This window comes from Lampris incognitus, chromosome 13 (assembly GCF_029633865.1).
Source record: "Lampris incognitus isolate fLamInc1 chromosome 13, fLamInc1.hap2, whole genome shotgun sequence".
Taxonomy (NCBI): domain Eukaryota; kingdom Metazoa; phylum Chordata; class Actinopteri; order Lampriformes; family Lampridae; genus Lampris; species Lampris incognitus.
This window is the reverse complement of record NC_079223.1, coordinates 39,054,297-39,067,432: the sequence shown is the minus strand read 5'-3', so window position 1 is coordinate 39,067,432 and position 13,136 is coordinate 39,054,297. Positions and strand designations below refer to the sequence as shown.

Here is a 13,136-nt window from a genome sequence, read left to right as displayed (position 1 = left end):
AGGATAGGATTAGGAATGAGTTTATTAGAGGGACAGCTCAGGTTGGACGGTTTGGAGACAAAGCAAGAGAGGCAAGATTGAGATGGCTTGGACATGTGTGGAGTTGAGATGCTGGGTATATTGGGAGAAGGATGCTGAATATGGAGCTGCCAGGCAAGAGGAAAAGAGGAAGGCCAAAGAGGAGGTTTATGGATGTGGTGAGGGAGGACATGCAGGTGGCTGGTGTGACAGAGGAAGATGCAGAGGACAGGATGAGATAGAAACGGATGATCCGCTGTGTGGAGTTTGGGGCATTGGGAATTTTTTAAAAATTAGGGCCAGAGAGAAATTTCCCTCTACTGGGATGTCTCCCATCCAAGCACTAGCCAAGCAGTCCACACCTGTTTAGCTTCCTGGGATGTCTCCCATCCAAGCACTAGCCAAGCAGTCCACACCTGTTTAGCTTCTGTCATGCGGCAGAACCAAGGTACATGTTGGTATGGCTGTTGGCACTAGCCCCCTTCTCTTGCCTTAAGCGTTCCTCCAACTTGTTCTCTCCCCAAAAGTGGTTACGGTGAATCATTGCAAGGATCGATATTTGATGAGTGTTTTAACTCTTCTGTCATGTCTAAAGAATCCCTCCTGTAAAATGCTCATATATGAACGCTGAGTTAGAAGATCATAGGGATTCACAGGGATGTAACGCCGAGATGTTTTTGTTTTTTTGCTTTGAAAAGGGTCTCTTGATGTTTTATAAAGCATGAGTAACAAGTTGTCAAGCTCAAGCAAGTGGAATGGCTGATATGTCTGGTCCGAGACAGACGGATAAAACTTGTACGGGTAATCCCTTTTAATGAAGTTAAACATGAATATGGAAAACAAAATGTGGATGTTCACATAGGTATGGGAACAACACAGTCCAATAAATTTTCATCCATATATCAAGGCAATGCAGGTAAAAATCAAGGTCACATATTTGCATTTCCTGGACTTGTATAGCTCATAAATAATGAAAAACCCCATAGATGAATGCATGTATAGGAATTTAAAAGGGTTTACTTCGGTGGCCAGGCCAAAGCCCTCATTTAGCCCCTTTGAAGATACAAGTTCCGTCAACAGGCTTCTGTTGGTAATGAAAAACAAATTTAGAAGATTTTCCCTTAAATATGACATTTAGATCCTATGAATTCTCATTAATGAGGTTTTGTTCTCTTCTCTTAAGCAAGGCATTAGATACATAGCATCAATTTACAACTTTGTCGAAACTTGTGAGGGCAGTAGGGATCAGAAATGCTACTGACAATTTTTTGGTCTTAAACATGTGATATGAGACAATAAATTTCATTATATTTTAAATGCTTTAATAACAAACAGATTGTGTTTCTTGGAGACAGCCAAAACCTATCACTGGAAAATAAAATCTTTGCAGAATGCATATACCCAATACGTGACTGAGTATTGAACAAAATCTTTCAGACAAATTTTGTGAAACATTTGGAGTTTCAAAGTCAGAATTCTACTTTCCCCCCATTTTAGTCCATGTAAAGTTGTCATTCAAAATACATGTTTAGGCAAACAGGCAGAGAGAATCAAGGCACGTGGGGACATCTTGTGAAATGGAGCTGGAATGCCTTGCATGCACGTCACTCCCAATGAAATATATTCTACAGCAAAGAGGCACATTAATACTGATTTTTTTTTGTTGCCAGGATACATAGTGATATCAACTATGAATAACAGATTAACAATTTCATTTTAAGCATAGAATTTGATTTTTTCTTCCAATACAATTAATACAGTTGTAAAAACTTTAATTATGGAATTTATTTACTTTTGAAGAACATTGGCACTTCTGTGTGGTCATATAATTATATATTCATTTGTTTCACAAATGAGCACGATTATCAAAATCTTTCATTTAGCCCAAAATTGCCAAAATTCTGAAAAACTACAATAATTTCTTTAGAAACATTTAAAAAAAACTAACTTTAGGATATTTGAGTTTTAAAATCACATTTTTGACATAAAACATGTAAAAAGGCTTGCATGATGGTTGTCAGTATTATACAAACCCTCATGACAGGCTACATTAAAGGAACCAACACAAAGTAAATTGCACTTCCCCCATACAGTCAGTGATGACTTTTAATCACACGCCAGTCTCTGGCCCTAGTTTCCCCTCTCACACATGAGCAGTTCAGTGATACATCCACAGTGGGCCCCATAAGCCAAAGGAAGAAATCTCAGAATTCTTCCTGGCAAATGTTATTAATATCTTCAGTGTCTGCGACAAAAAAATACTCCACAGTAATTCTTCTGCTTGAAGACGCTGAGAGCCACAGACTAAAGTTTCCTCCACGTATCTGGTCTCCTCTGAGAATAATGTTCCATGTTTGCCAAAAGTCCAAGAGGATATTGCTAACATATTGTTTTACGATATATCCTTGTTGAGACGCTGTCTTTTTCTTCACACACCTTTCACTGGATTTTGGTTATTCTTAAATTCACCCTCTATTCTCTGCATCCTCTCAACTTCTTTTGGTCCTCTGTTAAGGTGGCATCTATGAAAACATAACAGATCAGTGAAATCATTTTGCATAAAGGCAAGCAAGTGTGTTTTCTTTGCAAATAGCTTATTACAACAGTAAAAATGACATTCATTTTGCATACCTCAAATCTGCTGTAGACTTTCCTCTCCTTTCGCATGTTTTGGATTTTCTCAAGCAGTTTATCCCGGTCCTCTGGGGTTTTATGCCCTCCTTTGCTTAGTGACCTGGTGACTGCTTTTGCCCTATTCGCCTTCTTGTCAGCCTCATCTTCTTTATCATCATCAGTGACAGCAGACTCTTTGGTGGGTTCAGCCCTGCTCTGGCTATTAGCAGATATTTGTTCTAGAAGCAGCTTTGTATCATCTCTTAGGTTGCTGCTTGAGATCACACTGGCTGTTGATGAGTGGTAGCGGGACGAGCTTGTTTTTGCCTGCTTTGACTCAGGTAACAGAGGAACTGCCCCGTCTCCAGCGGTCTCTGCCGTTTCAGAGCCATTGTTTTCCTGTGCTTCATCACTTGCTTTCCGAAGGCAGACTGAGTTCTGTGAAGCGATTTTGTTCATTGTGTTTGCAGGTTTCGTGTCCACAATTTCTTTCTGATCAACAGAGTCCAGCTTTTCAGGCTCTCTGCCAACCTCACATGGATTGTCCAAATTGATATTTCCAATAGGTAAAGATAGCTCGGAAGGTTGGTATTCAGAGGTTATAGTTTTAGACTCTGTGGGTGTTTCGCAGGCCATACTTGGTCCTTCTAAAACTGAAGTTTCTTTTGAGGTAGGCTCAGGTAGGCTACGATCAGATGATGACTTTATAGTTATGGGTATGGTAGATTTGTTCAAGTCTGTTGGGCTGAGTTTGAGAGGGGAGCTGGTTTCTGATGGGCTGAGTACAGGGGACTTCATGGATTCTGTTTTTTCATGTTTAGGAGACACAATTGCTTTGCCTGTGCCAGGCAAAGGGGAAGAACATAACACCTGTGCAGCAGGAATGGGATCATTGGATTCTGTCACACTAGGTTCTGACAGAGATGTTCCTTGAATTAATTCAAGTTTGAGAGATGTATCTAGAGGTGCATCCTTGGAAGAAAATTCAGAGTGACCAATTAGATCAAGACCCAATGTCCTTTCTGCTGGTGCACACTCAGTCGGAGGCTCTGCTGGTATGAGATTAAGAGAGGGAGTAGGCTTTTTTGTTTCAGGACCGGCTATTGAACTCAAACTTTCTGGACCACATATGGAGGGTAAACATGACTCAGTAATCACACAGTTTGCGGATGGATGGTTAAGGTTGGGGGACACTCCCAAAATGAGCCGGGGAACAAAGTTGGGTTCTGATTTAGGAAGTTCTGTTTCCGAATCAGGTTTAGAAGTGCAAGATTCCTCACAGTATTTCTTTGTGGTGGACTGGACTGAAACTGTGCTATGTTTTGAATCATCTAAACAAGCATCAGCGGAAACATTAAACTCTGCCTTTACAGAGTCAAGTGTTGAAGCGGTCTCAGAATGGGCACACTGGTTGACAGACTCAGTTTTCATATGGGTAGACTCAGATGATAGAACAGTTTGTGTAATGCAGTCTGATAAAGAATCTGGGGTTAGGTTAGTGAGTTGAGATTCTAATGGAGAAGGAATGAGAAATTCCTTTGATTCTATTTTATTAGACTTAGGAGACAATATAGCGGAGGTAAGGGTAGATGTGGCATCTGAGGGGTTATTTTTAGAGGAGATGGACTCTGCTGTTGTACAAGGAGCAGAGCTAGACGTCAATGTGGTTGAGGAGGGGGAATGGCTAGAGTCAAATGCAGTATTCTGCGAGATAGACTCTGACATAACATTTTCTGAAAAGCTTGGCGCTGATGGAATAGGGACAGAAAAACTGGATTGTAATCCAATGGGATGAAGAGCTATTATAGTTTCAGATGACGCACAAGGAGCAGAGGTGGTGGATTCTAAATGAAGTGGGCCAAAAGGTTGGATGTTAGATTCTGATTTGAGAGATATAGGAGATGTTTGTAGCTCCACTAAAGTAGATTTGAGTGAACAAGGAACCTTCAAGGTAGCATCAATGGCTGCGGTTTCATTTACATCGGTACTTTGGGTAACTGAGTCTGTCGGTGAAGAATGAGTAAATGTATTAGCATCTACTTTTGTTGGGGGACAAGAGTGGCTGCACTCGTTTACATCATTTGAAGGCTTTGGTTCTACTGGTGATTGGCTGTGAGCTGGAGCTGATCCTGCAGAAAAAGGTATAGATATGCCAACTTGGCTGCTCCTTATATCCATTTTCTCTGAATCCTCTGCAAAGGCACTTGATTGCACCTTGTCACAGTTGGTTGGTGAGGTGTTTGATCCATTTTCCGGTTGATTTTCCTGTTTGTTTATCTCCTCATCGGCATCATAGTGTAGACTGACTGACTTGCATGTTTCGGTGGATATTTGATTCTCTACACCTGATGCAGTGCCGTTTTTGTCTGTGATAGTGGTTAGGTCTTTGACTGAAACATCTGCATGTGGCTGTGATGGCTCTTCAACTGCATTTTTCACAGTGACATTCTTTAAATCAGATAGAGTCTTTATGGAAGCTTCCTCTGTGCTTTTTTCAGCTGCAATCTTAGCGGCTTTACGTTCAGCTGCTAATTCTTTAAAAAACATGAGCCTGTTGTCAGGATCATTCATATCTACTTGAGATAGATTACTCAGCAATGATTTGGATGGGTGTAGGGGTGGACTGGTTTTTAGCAGTTCATTTTGTGAAGTCTTGGGTTGAGGCAATAATGGGGAAATCTTTGCTGGCTCTTCTGCAGGCTTATGTGGTCCTTTAGAATTGTCATTGCCCGGAAGATCCTTTGACAAGGTCTCTGTTACTGAATCCTCAACTTCTCCTTCATTATGTGCATCCTTTGATCCAGAATTGCCTAGGGCAGAGCTATCAAATGTGGTTGACTTTTTGTATCGGCTCCATTCGAAAGGTTCTCTTGCAAAAGACCTCCTTTGGCTCAAAGCCTGAGCGAGAAAGGATAGTTTTGATTGATCCTCTTCATTTTTGTCAGTTTCGTCATCACAGTGGCCTGGGGCAGATTTTAAATCTTGAGAAGCTTGTTGCTCTAGCTGAGAGCTGAATATTAAAGAGGATCTCAACTTGGAGCTCCTTTGCATCTTTGCATTGTATGTCCTACGGAAAGACTCTTCCCTTAGAAAAGCAATCTCCTTTGGGTCTTTTGGCTCCACCTCCTCTGCTTTGTCCCCTTCAATTACTGAAGATGATTCTGATGGTGTTGGAGTTGTTTTGGTTTCTACAGCCATGTTAACAAGGTCATCTGGTATTTTTTTACACAACTCAGGGACAGTGGGCTTGGTGTGACCTGGCAATGGATTGGCCCTGGGCACTACTGGAACCTTAAATTCCCAAACATTTGGAATCTTAGGAATTGATAAATCTGGGCCCGAGGATGTCCGCTGTAAGGGATTAAGTGGCACTTCAAAATGGTCTATTGCCTGAGTTGGTGGTACTGGCAGGCCTTCATCTCCTGCATTATCAAATGCACTGAGGTATGAGCTAATTCTCCAATTTCTTAGCCCTTGTTTTGCTTTAGGATCTTTACGTTCCATGTTAGGCTCCTGAAAGAACTGCTTCTGCTCTGATGGACTTGGAGATGTGGTGGAAGTCGGACAGGCATATGGTGAACCTTTACTCATTCTTCTGAGATGAGAGGATCCAAATGATACTTCCTCTGGAGGTGCAAGTTCCTCTGAGCCCTGGTCAAAATCCATATTGCTGGTTGACAACAAATAGTTAAGGACAGGGTTAAAGCTATCAGAGGCATCCATGTCTTGTGGTAAACCAGGCTCAGAATACTGATCTGCAGGATGATAGCCATGACCAGAGAACTTATCATAGCCACTATAACCTGCTTCTGGTCCTGTTCTTGGTAACAAATGCTGTGTCATTTGAAACTGCCCTGCCTGGGTCTCAAAGTTTGGAATTCCTTGTTGCTGCCTGAATTGATATGGGGGGTGTCTGCTTTGAGAGCCTTCAGCATAACTGTGCCGTTTGAAAGCTAGATTTTCCCTTATATTTAAGGGCATCTTGGCGGGGCCATGCTCAGAGGACCGATCCATTCTGAATTGCTGGGAGTGATATTTGTTGTACTTATCCAAAGAGCCCTGGTCTAATGACCTGGGGATGGATTCATGCCTGCTTAGAGGAAGCTTTTTCCAATCCATATCAGTACGACCATCAAACGAGTGTCTAGCCCATTCCTCTGGATGAGGGTTGTCTATTGACAGAAATTTCCTGGGTTCTCTGTAAAGTGGTGTTTTGTCAGTACCATATTGCCTCTCATGTAAACGGCTGAAATCCTCAGTTTCAATCATCAAGGGTTGGGACTGGGCAAACAGAATCCGAAACTCTTCATCAAAAGTTGACACAAGCTGTCCAAGAAAAAGGTGTGCTAAACAACGGTGTATTTTCTCAAAAGACCACATGAAGCTGTCAAAACACAGAAAATTAAAAAGAAATCAGTGAAGGCAATATATTCATACCACCCCTCATCTCACACTTTGGCTAGACATTTTTGCTTTGCTCTTCAGTCTGAATACTCCTAAAATACAAATTTTAACAGAATAACTACTAATAATCAATAAAATTCATTAAGGATTTGTGTATTTCCATTTTGGGCATTGTAAACTATGCTACCATAGCTTTCAGTTTTAATTTGCCTCACCTGTAGTTTCCACTCAGCACAGCCCTACAATCTGTCAGCAAAAAGCGATCCATCATCTGACCCTTAAATGACTTCCCTGAGCGGCAGTGGTAGGTGATCCCAGACACTGTTCTCACACGCAAAAACTAGGGGACAGGCATTGAACCATCAACAAATGATAAATATCAAGCACATTTCAGCTGGAACACAGCTAGTCTTTATTGTCTAAATTAAAGTCCAAGCTAGGTGGCAGCATTGCATTAACAACAAAGTTCCAAAAGTAATATGATCTAAAATGGCAGCACTACTTGAAGCCCCCTTTCAATACACACAATTTGAGTGCTCACATGCCCAGTTAAGAACTATTTCAGTGCAACATAGACTCACCTGAATACTCTTTAAATTAACCTGGCAGTTGGAAACCATATGGATGAAATGATGTACATTCTGTTCATCTAGAAGGATGTAAACAGCAACATTTCGCAAGGCCGCATCAAGAATATCCGCAAATATGTCCACATCAGTAAATATGTCCATCACTACAGCAACCACCTAAAAAGAAAAAAGGCACATCAAAACGATTGTGAAAACAAGAGTGTCATTGGTAGTATGTATGGTGAGTTTTGTTTGCAAAAATAATGCAAATAACTAGCAAGAACATTATCAACTTTTTACTTCGTAAAAATTATAATCTATAACTGATTTAATAAGCTTATGTCATACAACACTTATATATATACAGGTTTGTTACTCTTTAGAGGAAGTGAAAGACCTACTTGCTGAGCGTTCTTAATGAGTCTTCGAGCCTGTTCCTTGATACTTGGCATGTCAGGCTCAGCAGGATTGACCAGAGTGGTGACTTCTGTAGGTCCAATGAAGCGATGCTGCTGGGGCCAGCCGAGGTCCAGGCCTGGGGCATCCAGGTCCGAGTGGATGGGCCAGTAAGTGTCTGAAGAGCCATCTCCCCCAGACAGTAGATAATGCTGCTCAGGGTGGCTGCTCTCACGAGGAGCCTGTGTATTGCACCGAATATACTCAATCTCCTGTGCGGAAAGAAAGTTCACAACGTCCGCTCTCTGGAGAAACTGATAGTAGCCTTCCAAGTTGTCCTCGACAAGAGCGTCAATAGCTAACCGGTACTCCTCTCGATAATGAGGTGGTAGGTAGTTGGGGTCCAGGGGATTATCCCCAGCAGAGGAACATTGAGAACGATGTGCCATGACGCTATTTGAGAACAATTAAAAAGGCAAAGGGACAGGGGAAATAGTGTGTTTCATGAACATTATTCAGAGACATATAGATTTCACATTTGCCAAATATGATCAAAAGATATTTGAGATTGAGGCATGGGGAAATTTTTCAAGGAAACTGAATCTCATAAATTGGATAATAGTTTGTGCTCTTGTCAAACAGTTCAAAAAGACTAGCTCTTTAAACAGGCGCGTGAGCTGAATGCATGTATGATGAGATATAGAAAAATGCTCGCACACAGATAACAAACAAAAGGAATGTCCACACTGAGGTTTAAGGATACAAAAACCTTCTCAAGTATTTAATGGTCCATGGTGCTGTACAAACACAAGTGCCACACAAGAAAACCGAATCTGACGTGTAAATTTCGTATCTATGTCATTATCTGTGGACTTCATGAAGGACATTAAGGAACTTATATTGAAGAAAATTCTCTTAGTTACACTGGTATAACTCCAATGAATGAGGAGCGACGCAATCGACCACAATATAGAGAGTTATGGGTGTGGCTCCTCCCTCTGGCCAAAAAGTCTCCATTTACAAGTTCATGTTTTTCGGCTCGATTAAAATATTACAATGCTGCCTAAACTAAACGAACGATTCAACAACACGCCCAAGATGAAGCCCGACAGCTGGGTCGACAACACAACTGATAGTAGAGATAAACATGTTGTCAAGTCGCTTCAGTGGCGTGTCTTAACAGGCATATTTTAATCCGTGGAGAGAAACTACCAGAGACAAACACTTTGAGAACAAAAGCTAACCGAACAGCCGTATATGCTGCGCTATAACGTCTTCCCCATTGCCAGAGATGTTGAAGTGAAGTTACTTTACCTTTCTGATTTCCCCCCGCCGCCCGCTACTCCTCGACTTTTTCGTCGACTAAAGCCAAGGCGCTCATCGCGGTGACGGCCCCGCTCCCTCCACACCGTCTCCCCACGCGCCGGGTTCCTCCTCCAGGTGGGACTCGTCCAAAGTTTGGTATTGCATCGCTTTCGCGACCATTCCGCAAAACCAGTTTATTGTCATGCTTGAGGCATCCTGGGGACAACGCGAACTCAGTATTGAGACACCCAGCAGGCTAGGCGGAAAAAGAAAGAAAAAGAAAAAAAACAAGACTACTGTCGACAAACCCTTCGCCCCGCCTCGCCTGCAGACTGTCCGTACTTGTCGAGATGAGGCTGAACTCTGGTCTGTTTTCTGCTGACGTCACGCGCTGCGCCCTGAAACGCCGCAGTAATCGACTTTCCAGCCAAAATTCATTCACGGTGAACTCCACACGTTAATTTATCACACGCGCGCACATATTTTTACTGCATGTAGCGGTAATGCTGACGGCAGAGGAATGACGTCATCCCTCAGGTGCAATAATAACCTTTATAGCATTTTCTGATGCGTTTGATGGTTCAAATGGGAACTGAAATGGCTTTTGATGGTAATGGTCTGCACTGGTATGTCTAATCGAAACCACCAGAGCACGTTGTGCTGTATAGGAAACCATCAGGATCCAAACCATTACATCATCAGAGTTCAAAACCCACACTAAAACCTGATGGTGTCCTTTATTGGAAACCATCAGGATTCGTAATGGTTTATTCCCCCCCCCCCCCAACAGGGGCCTTATACCGTAAAGCTCTACTGTTGGGACTGATGTGTACTTTTAGTTGACTTAGACAAATACTAAACGTGTAGGTCAACTCGAAAAATTATACATCATGTCTGTTTTCAAGTTTACCTTCTGCAAATACAAAAGGTAAATAAAAGTACACTTGCTTATTTTTTTGTTAGTTTAAAAGAGGTGTTGTTATGCTCGCGCACCAGACCCGTGTGGCGAAATCCAAGGCAGACAGACACAAGATGACAGTTCAAAATCCAAAGGTGGTTTTATTTGGGGAGGGGAATAATAACAAGGAAGGGACATAATAGATACTGCCACTAAATAACTGGAATTAAGTGGGGGGAATGTATGGTGCAAAAAAAAAATAATTCTGTTAGTGGGATGTGTGGTGTGGTATGTAAATGCCAAGGAGGTGTTGAATAATGTGCGTGCACCTGGCTAGCAAGTCCAGTCCGTGATCCAGAGTCCGATCCGGGTCCAGAGCAGGTCTTAAGGAAATCCCAGGAGAGGGTCGTGGAAGGGTAACGTGAAGACGAGACTGAAAGCGGGGAATTCACCGGGAGCCGCGGAGGAGGCTCGCAGGGTTCAGTACGTCGAAACACGGTGAGGCGTTCTGGAAGGCTTCTTATGGGGAGCGAGAAGTGGCCGGATTGCGACTGGAGACACCTGGCGCTGGATTGTGATGAACACATGATGCGGTGCAGCGCTCGTCTCGAGCGCTTGGATGTCTCCGGCATCTCAGAGCGCGCCGGGGAGCGGTCCGAGACGGAGAGACCGCAACAGGACCCCCCCCCCCTCTACGGGAGACACCGGGCGGCCGTCCGATGGCATCGGGATGAGTCCGATAGAACTCCAGGAGTGCGGGGTCGGCCAGGTAGGACCGGGGAACCCAGCTGCGGTCCTCGGGGCCCATAACCAACTCAGACCCTGGGGGGGGGGGGGGCTACCGGTTTGAGGTGAGAGCCATGGAACACGGGATGGACTTTGAGTGAGGTAGGGAGACGTACCGCCGAAAGGTTGACGATGCGGTCGATGGTGTAGGGGCCGACGTAGCGGGGAGCAAGCTTCCGGTAGAGGGTAGGGAGGGGCAGACAGTCCCTGTGACATCCCCGACCCCGGTCCCCCTAGAGGCAGTAGTAAGAAGTCACAGCAGCCAACTTGCATCTCTCTACTCAGAGCTTACTACTGCCTTCACCCAGGTCACTGGAGAGATCAGCCAACTTCAATCCGGCTCCCAGGCCACGACGAGCGCGTTAGACGCCCTCTCCTCGCAGATCGCTGCACTCACAACAGCAGTCTCCAGGATCAGCGACCACCCTGCTCTGGCCTCGGTCCCTGCCCCCAGCTCGGCCTCCGGATTTCCCGTTCCTGGTCCCGACGTTCCCCCTCCGAGTCAACCCACACTAGACCCCCGGTTCGAGCCTAACCTTCCCTGCCCCAAGGCCTTCGGTGGGGAGTTCGAGCTGTGTAGGGGTTTCCTTGGTCAGTGTGAGCGCCTGTTCAAGAATCAGCCAGCCACGTACAGGACAGGACAGACCAAGGTAGCCCTTGTCATGTCCCTCCTCACCGGCAAAGCCCTCAGCTGGGCCATGGCGGCGGTTGGCCATACTGAACTGTTCGCCTCCGACTATGGTGCCTTCCGCCGTAAGTTCCGTCTGGTTTTCGACCACCCAGCTGACGGGCAGGACGCTGCAACCGCCTCAATTCCATCCAGCAGGGAGCCAGGTCGGTGGCAGACTACACCTTGGAGGTGAGGATACTCGCGGCAGACAGTGGGTGGGATGACACTGCACTCAAGACCGCGTACAGGAGGGGGCCGAGCGAGCCCAAAGACCTCATCGTTCGAGACCGCCCTGCTACCTTCAACGAGCTCGTCACCCTTGCCCTCCAGATGGACGAACGGCTGCGGGAGCGGTGCCAGGAACGCGCCCCACGCACTGGGGCCTCCCATAGACCTACCCCCGTCCGTTCGACCGGCGCCTCCCCTAGGTCAGCGTCCCCCGGGCGCTCTCCGCCCTCACACTTCCCCTCGCAATCCTGGGTGTCTTCTAGAGGTTAGGGAGCAGAGGATGCGTGACAACCTCTGCCTCTACTGCGGGAGGTCGGGCCACTACATCAAGGCCTGCCCAAAAGACCCGGCTCACTAGCGAGGGGTGTCCTAGTGAGCCTGACGACCCTTCCACAGCCCAAGAAGCACCACAACTAGCTGTTTCCTGTCACTCACTTGGGGTAACGACTCACTCCCTCTGTTGGTGCACTCCTGAATTCGGGGGCAGACGAGTGTTTGATGTACATCTCGCTGGCCCGGCATTCCACTCGTCCCCCTAGACACACCCCAAGATGGTCGTTCACTCGGTAGGATCACGCACAGCACTGCTTCCCCCACTCTCACAGGTAAATCACGTAGAAACTATGCGTTTTTTGGTTTTACACGCCCCCACACCTGTCAACTGGGCGGATTTTGGGTTGGAGCGTTGAGTGTCATGCCAACTGCCTTCGCTCCGCCCACTCAGTCCAGCGGCCTCAGACCCGTGCCCCCTCCCACTGGTGTACCTCCCATTTAGCCCCCGTATTTCGTAAGGACAGTGCACTTTCACTTCCCCCTCACCGTCCCTATGTTTGCGCCATAGATCTCCTTCTCGGGGCCGCCCTTCCCACCGGTCGGTTGTATAACCTCTCCGTCCCGGAGTCGTCGTCTATGCGCAATTATATCAGAGTCCCTGCCTCAGGAATCATAAGGCCCTCGTCGTCCCCGGTAGCAGCAGGCTTCTTTTTTGTGGCAAAGAAGGAGGGCAGCCTGATGCCTTGCATAGATCGTCAGTTAAAATTACATCACGGTTAAGAATAAATATCCACTCCCCCTTATGAGTTCCACATTCGAGCCACTCACGCCACGGTGTTCACTAAGTTGGACCTGCGCAGCGCGTACCACCTGGTGCGCATCTGGGAAGGAGATGAATGGAAGACGGCCTTCAACACCCACCTAGGGCATTTCGAGTACCTCGTTATGCCCTTCGGCCTCACCAACACCCCGGCCG

The 13,136-nt window shown here is 45.6% G+C and overlaps 1 protein-coding gene across 1 annotated transcript; it reads right to left on the bottom strand.

Moving 5' to 3' along the window:
• Window positions 1-694: 694 nt before the first annotated feature.
• fam83ha (family with sequence similarity 83 member Ha) lies at window positions 695-9,622 on the bottom strand. The gene is made up of 6 exons (XM_056291687.1): window positions 9,315-9,622; window positions 8,006-8,453; window positions 7,617-7,781; window positions 7,251-7,375; window positions 2,650-7,015; window positions 695-2,540 (listed from the first exon to the last, which is right to left on the bottom strand). The coding sequence occupies exons 2-6, from the start codon at window positions 8,447-8,449 to the stop codon at window positions 2,529-2,531; spliced, it is 5,112 nt and encodes a 1,703-aa protein (XP_056147662.1). The 5' UTR covers window positions 8,450-8,453; window positions 9,315-9,622; the 3' UTR covers window positions 695-2,528.
• Between the last annotated feature and the right edge of the window lie 3,514 nt (window positions 9,623-13,136).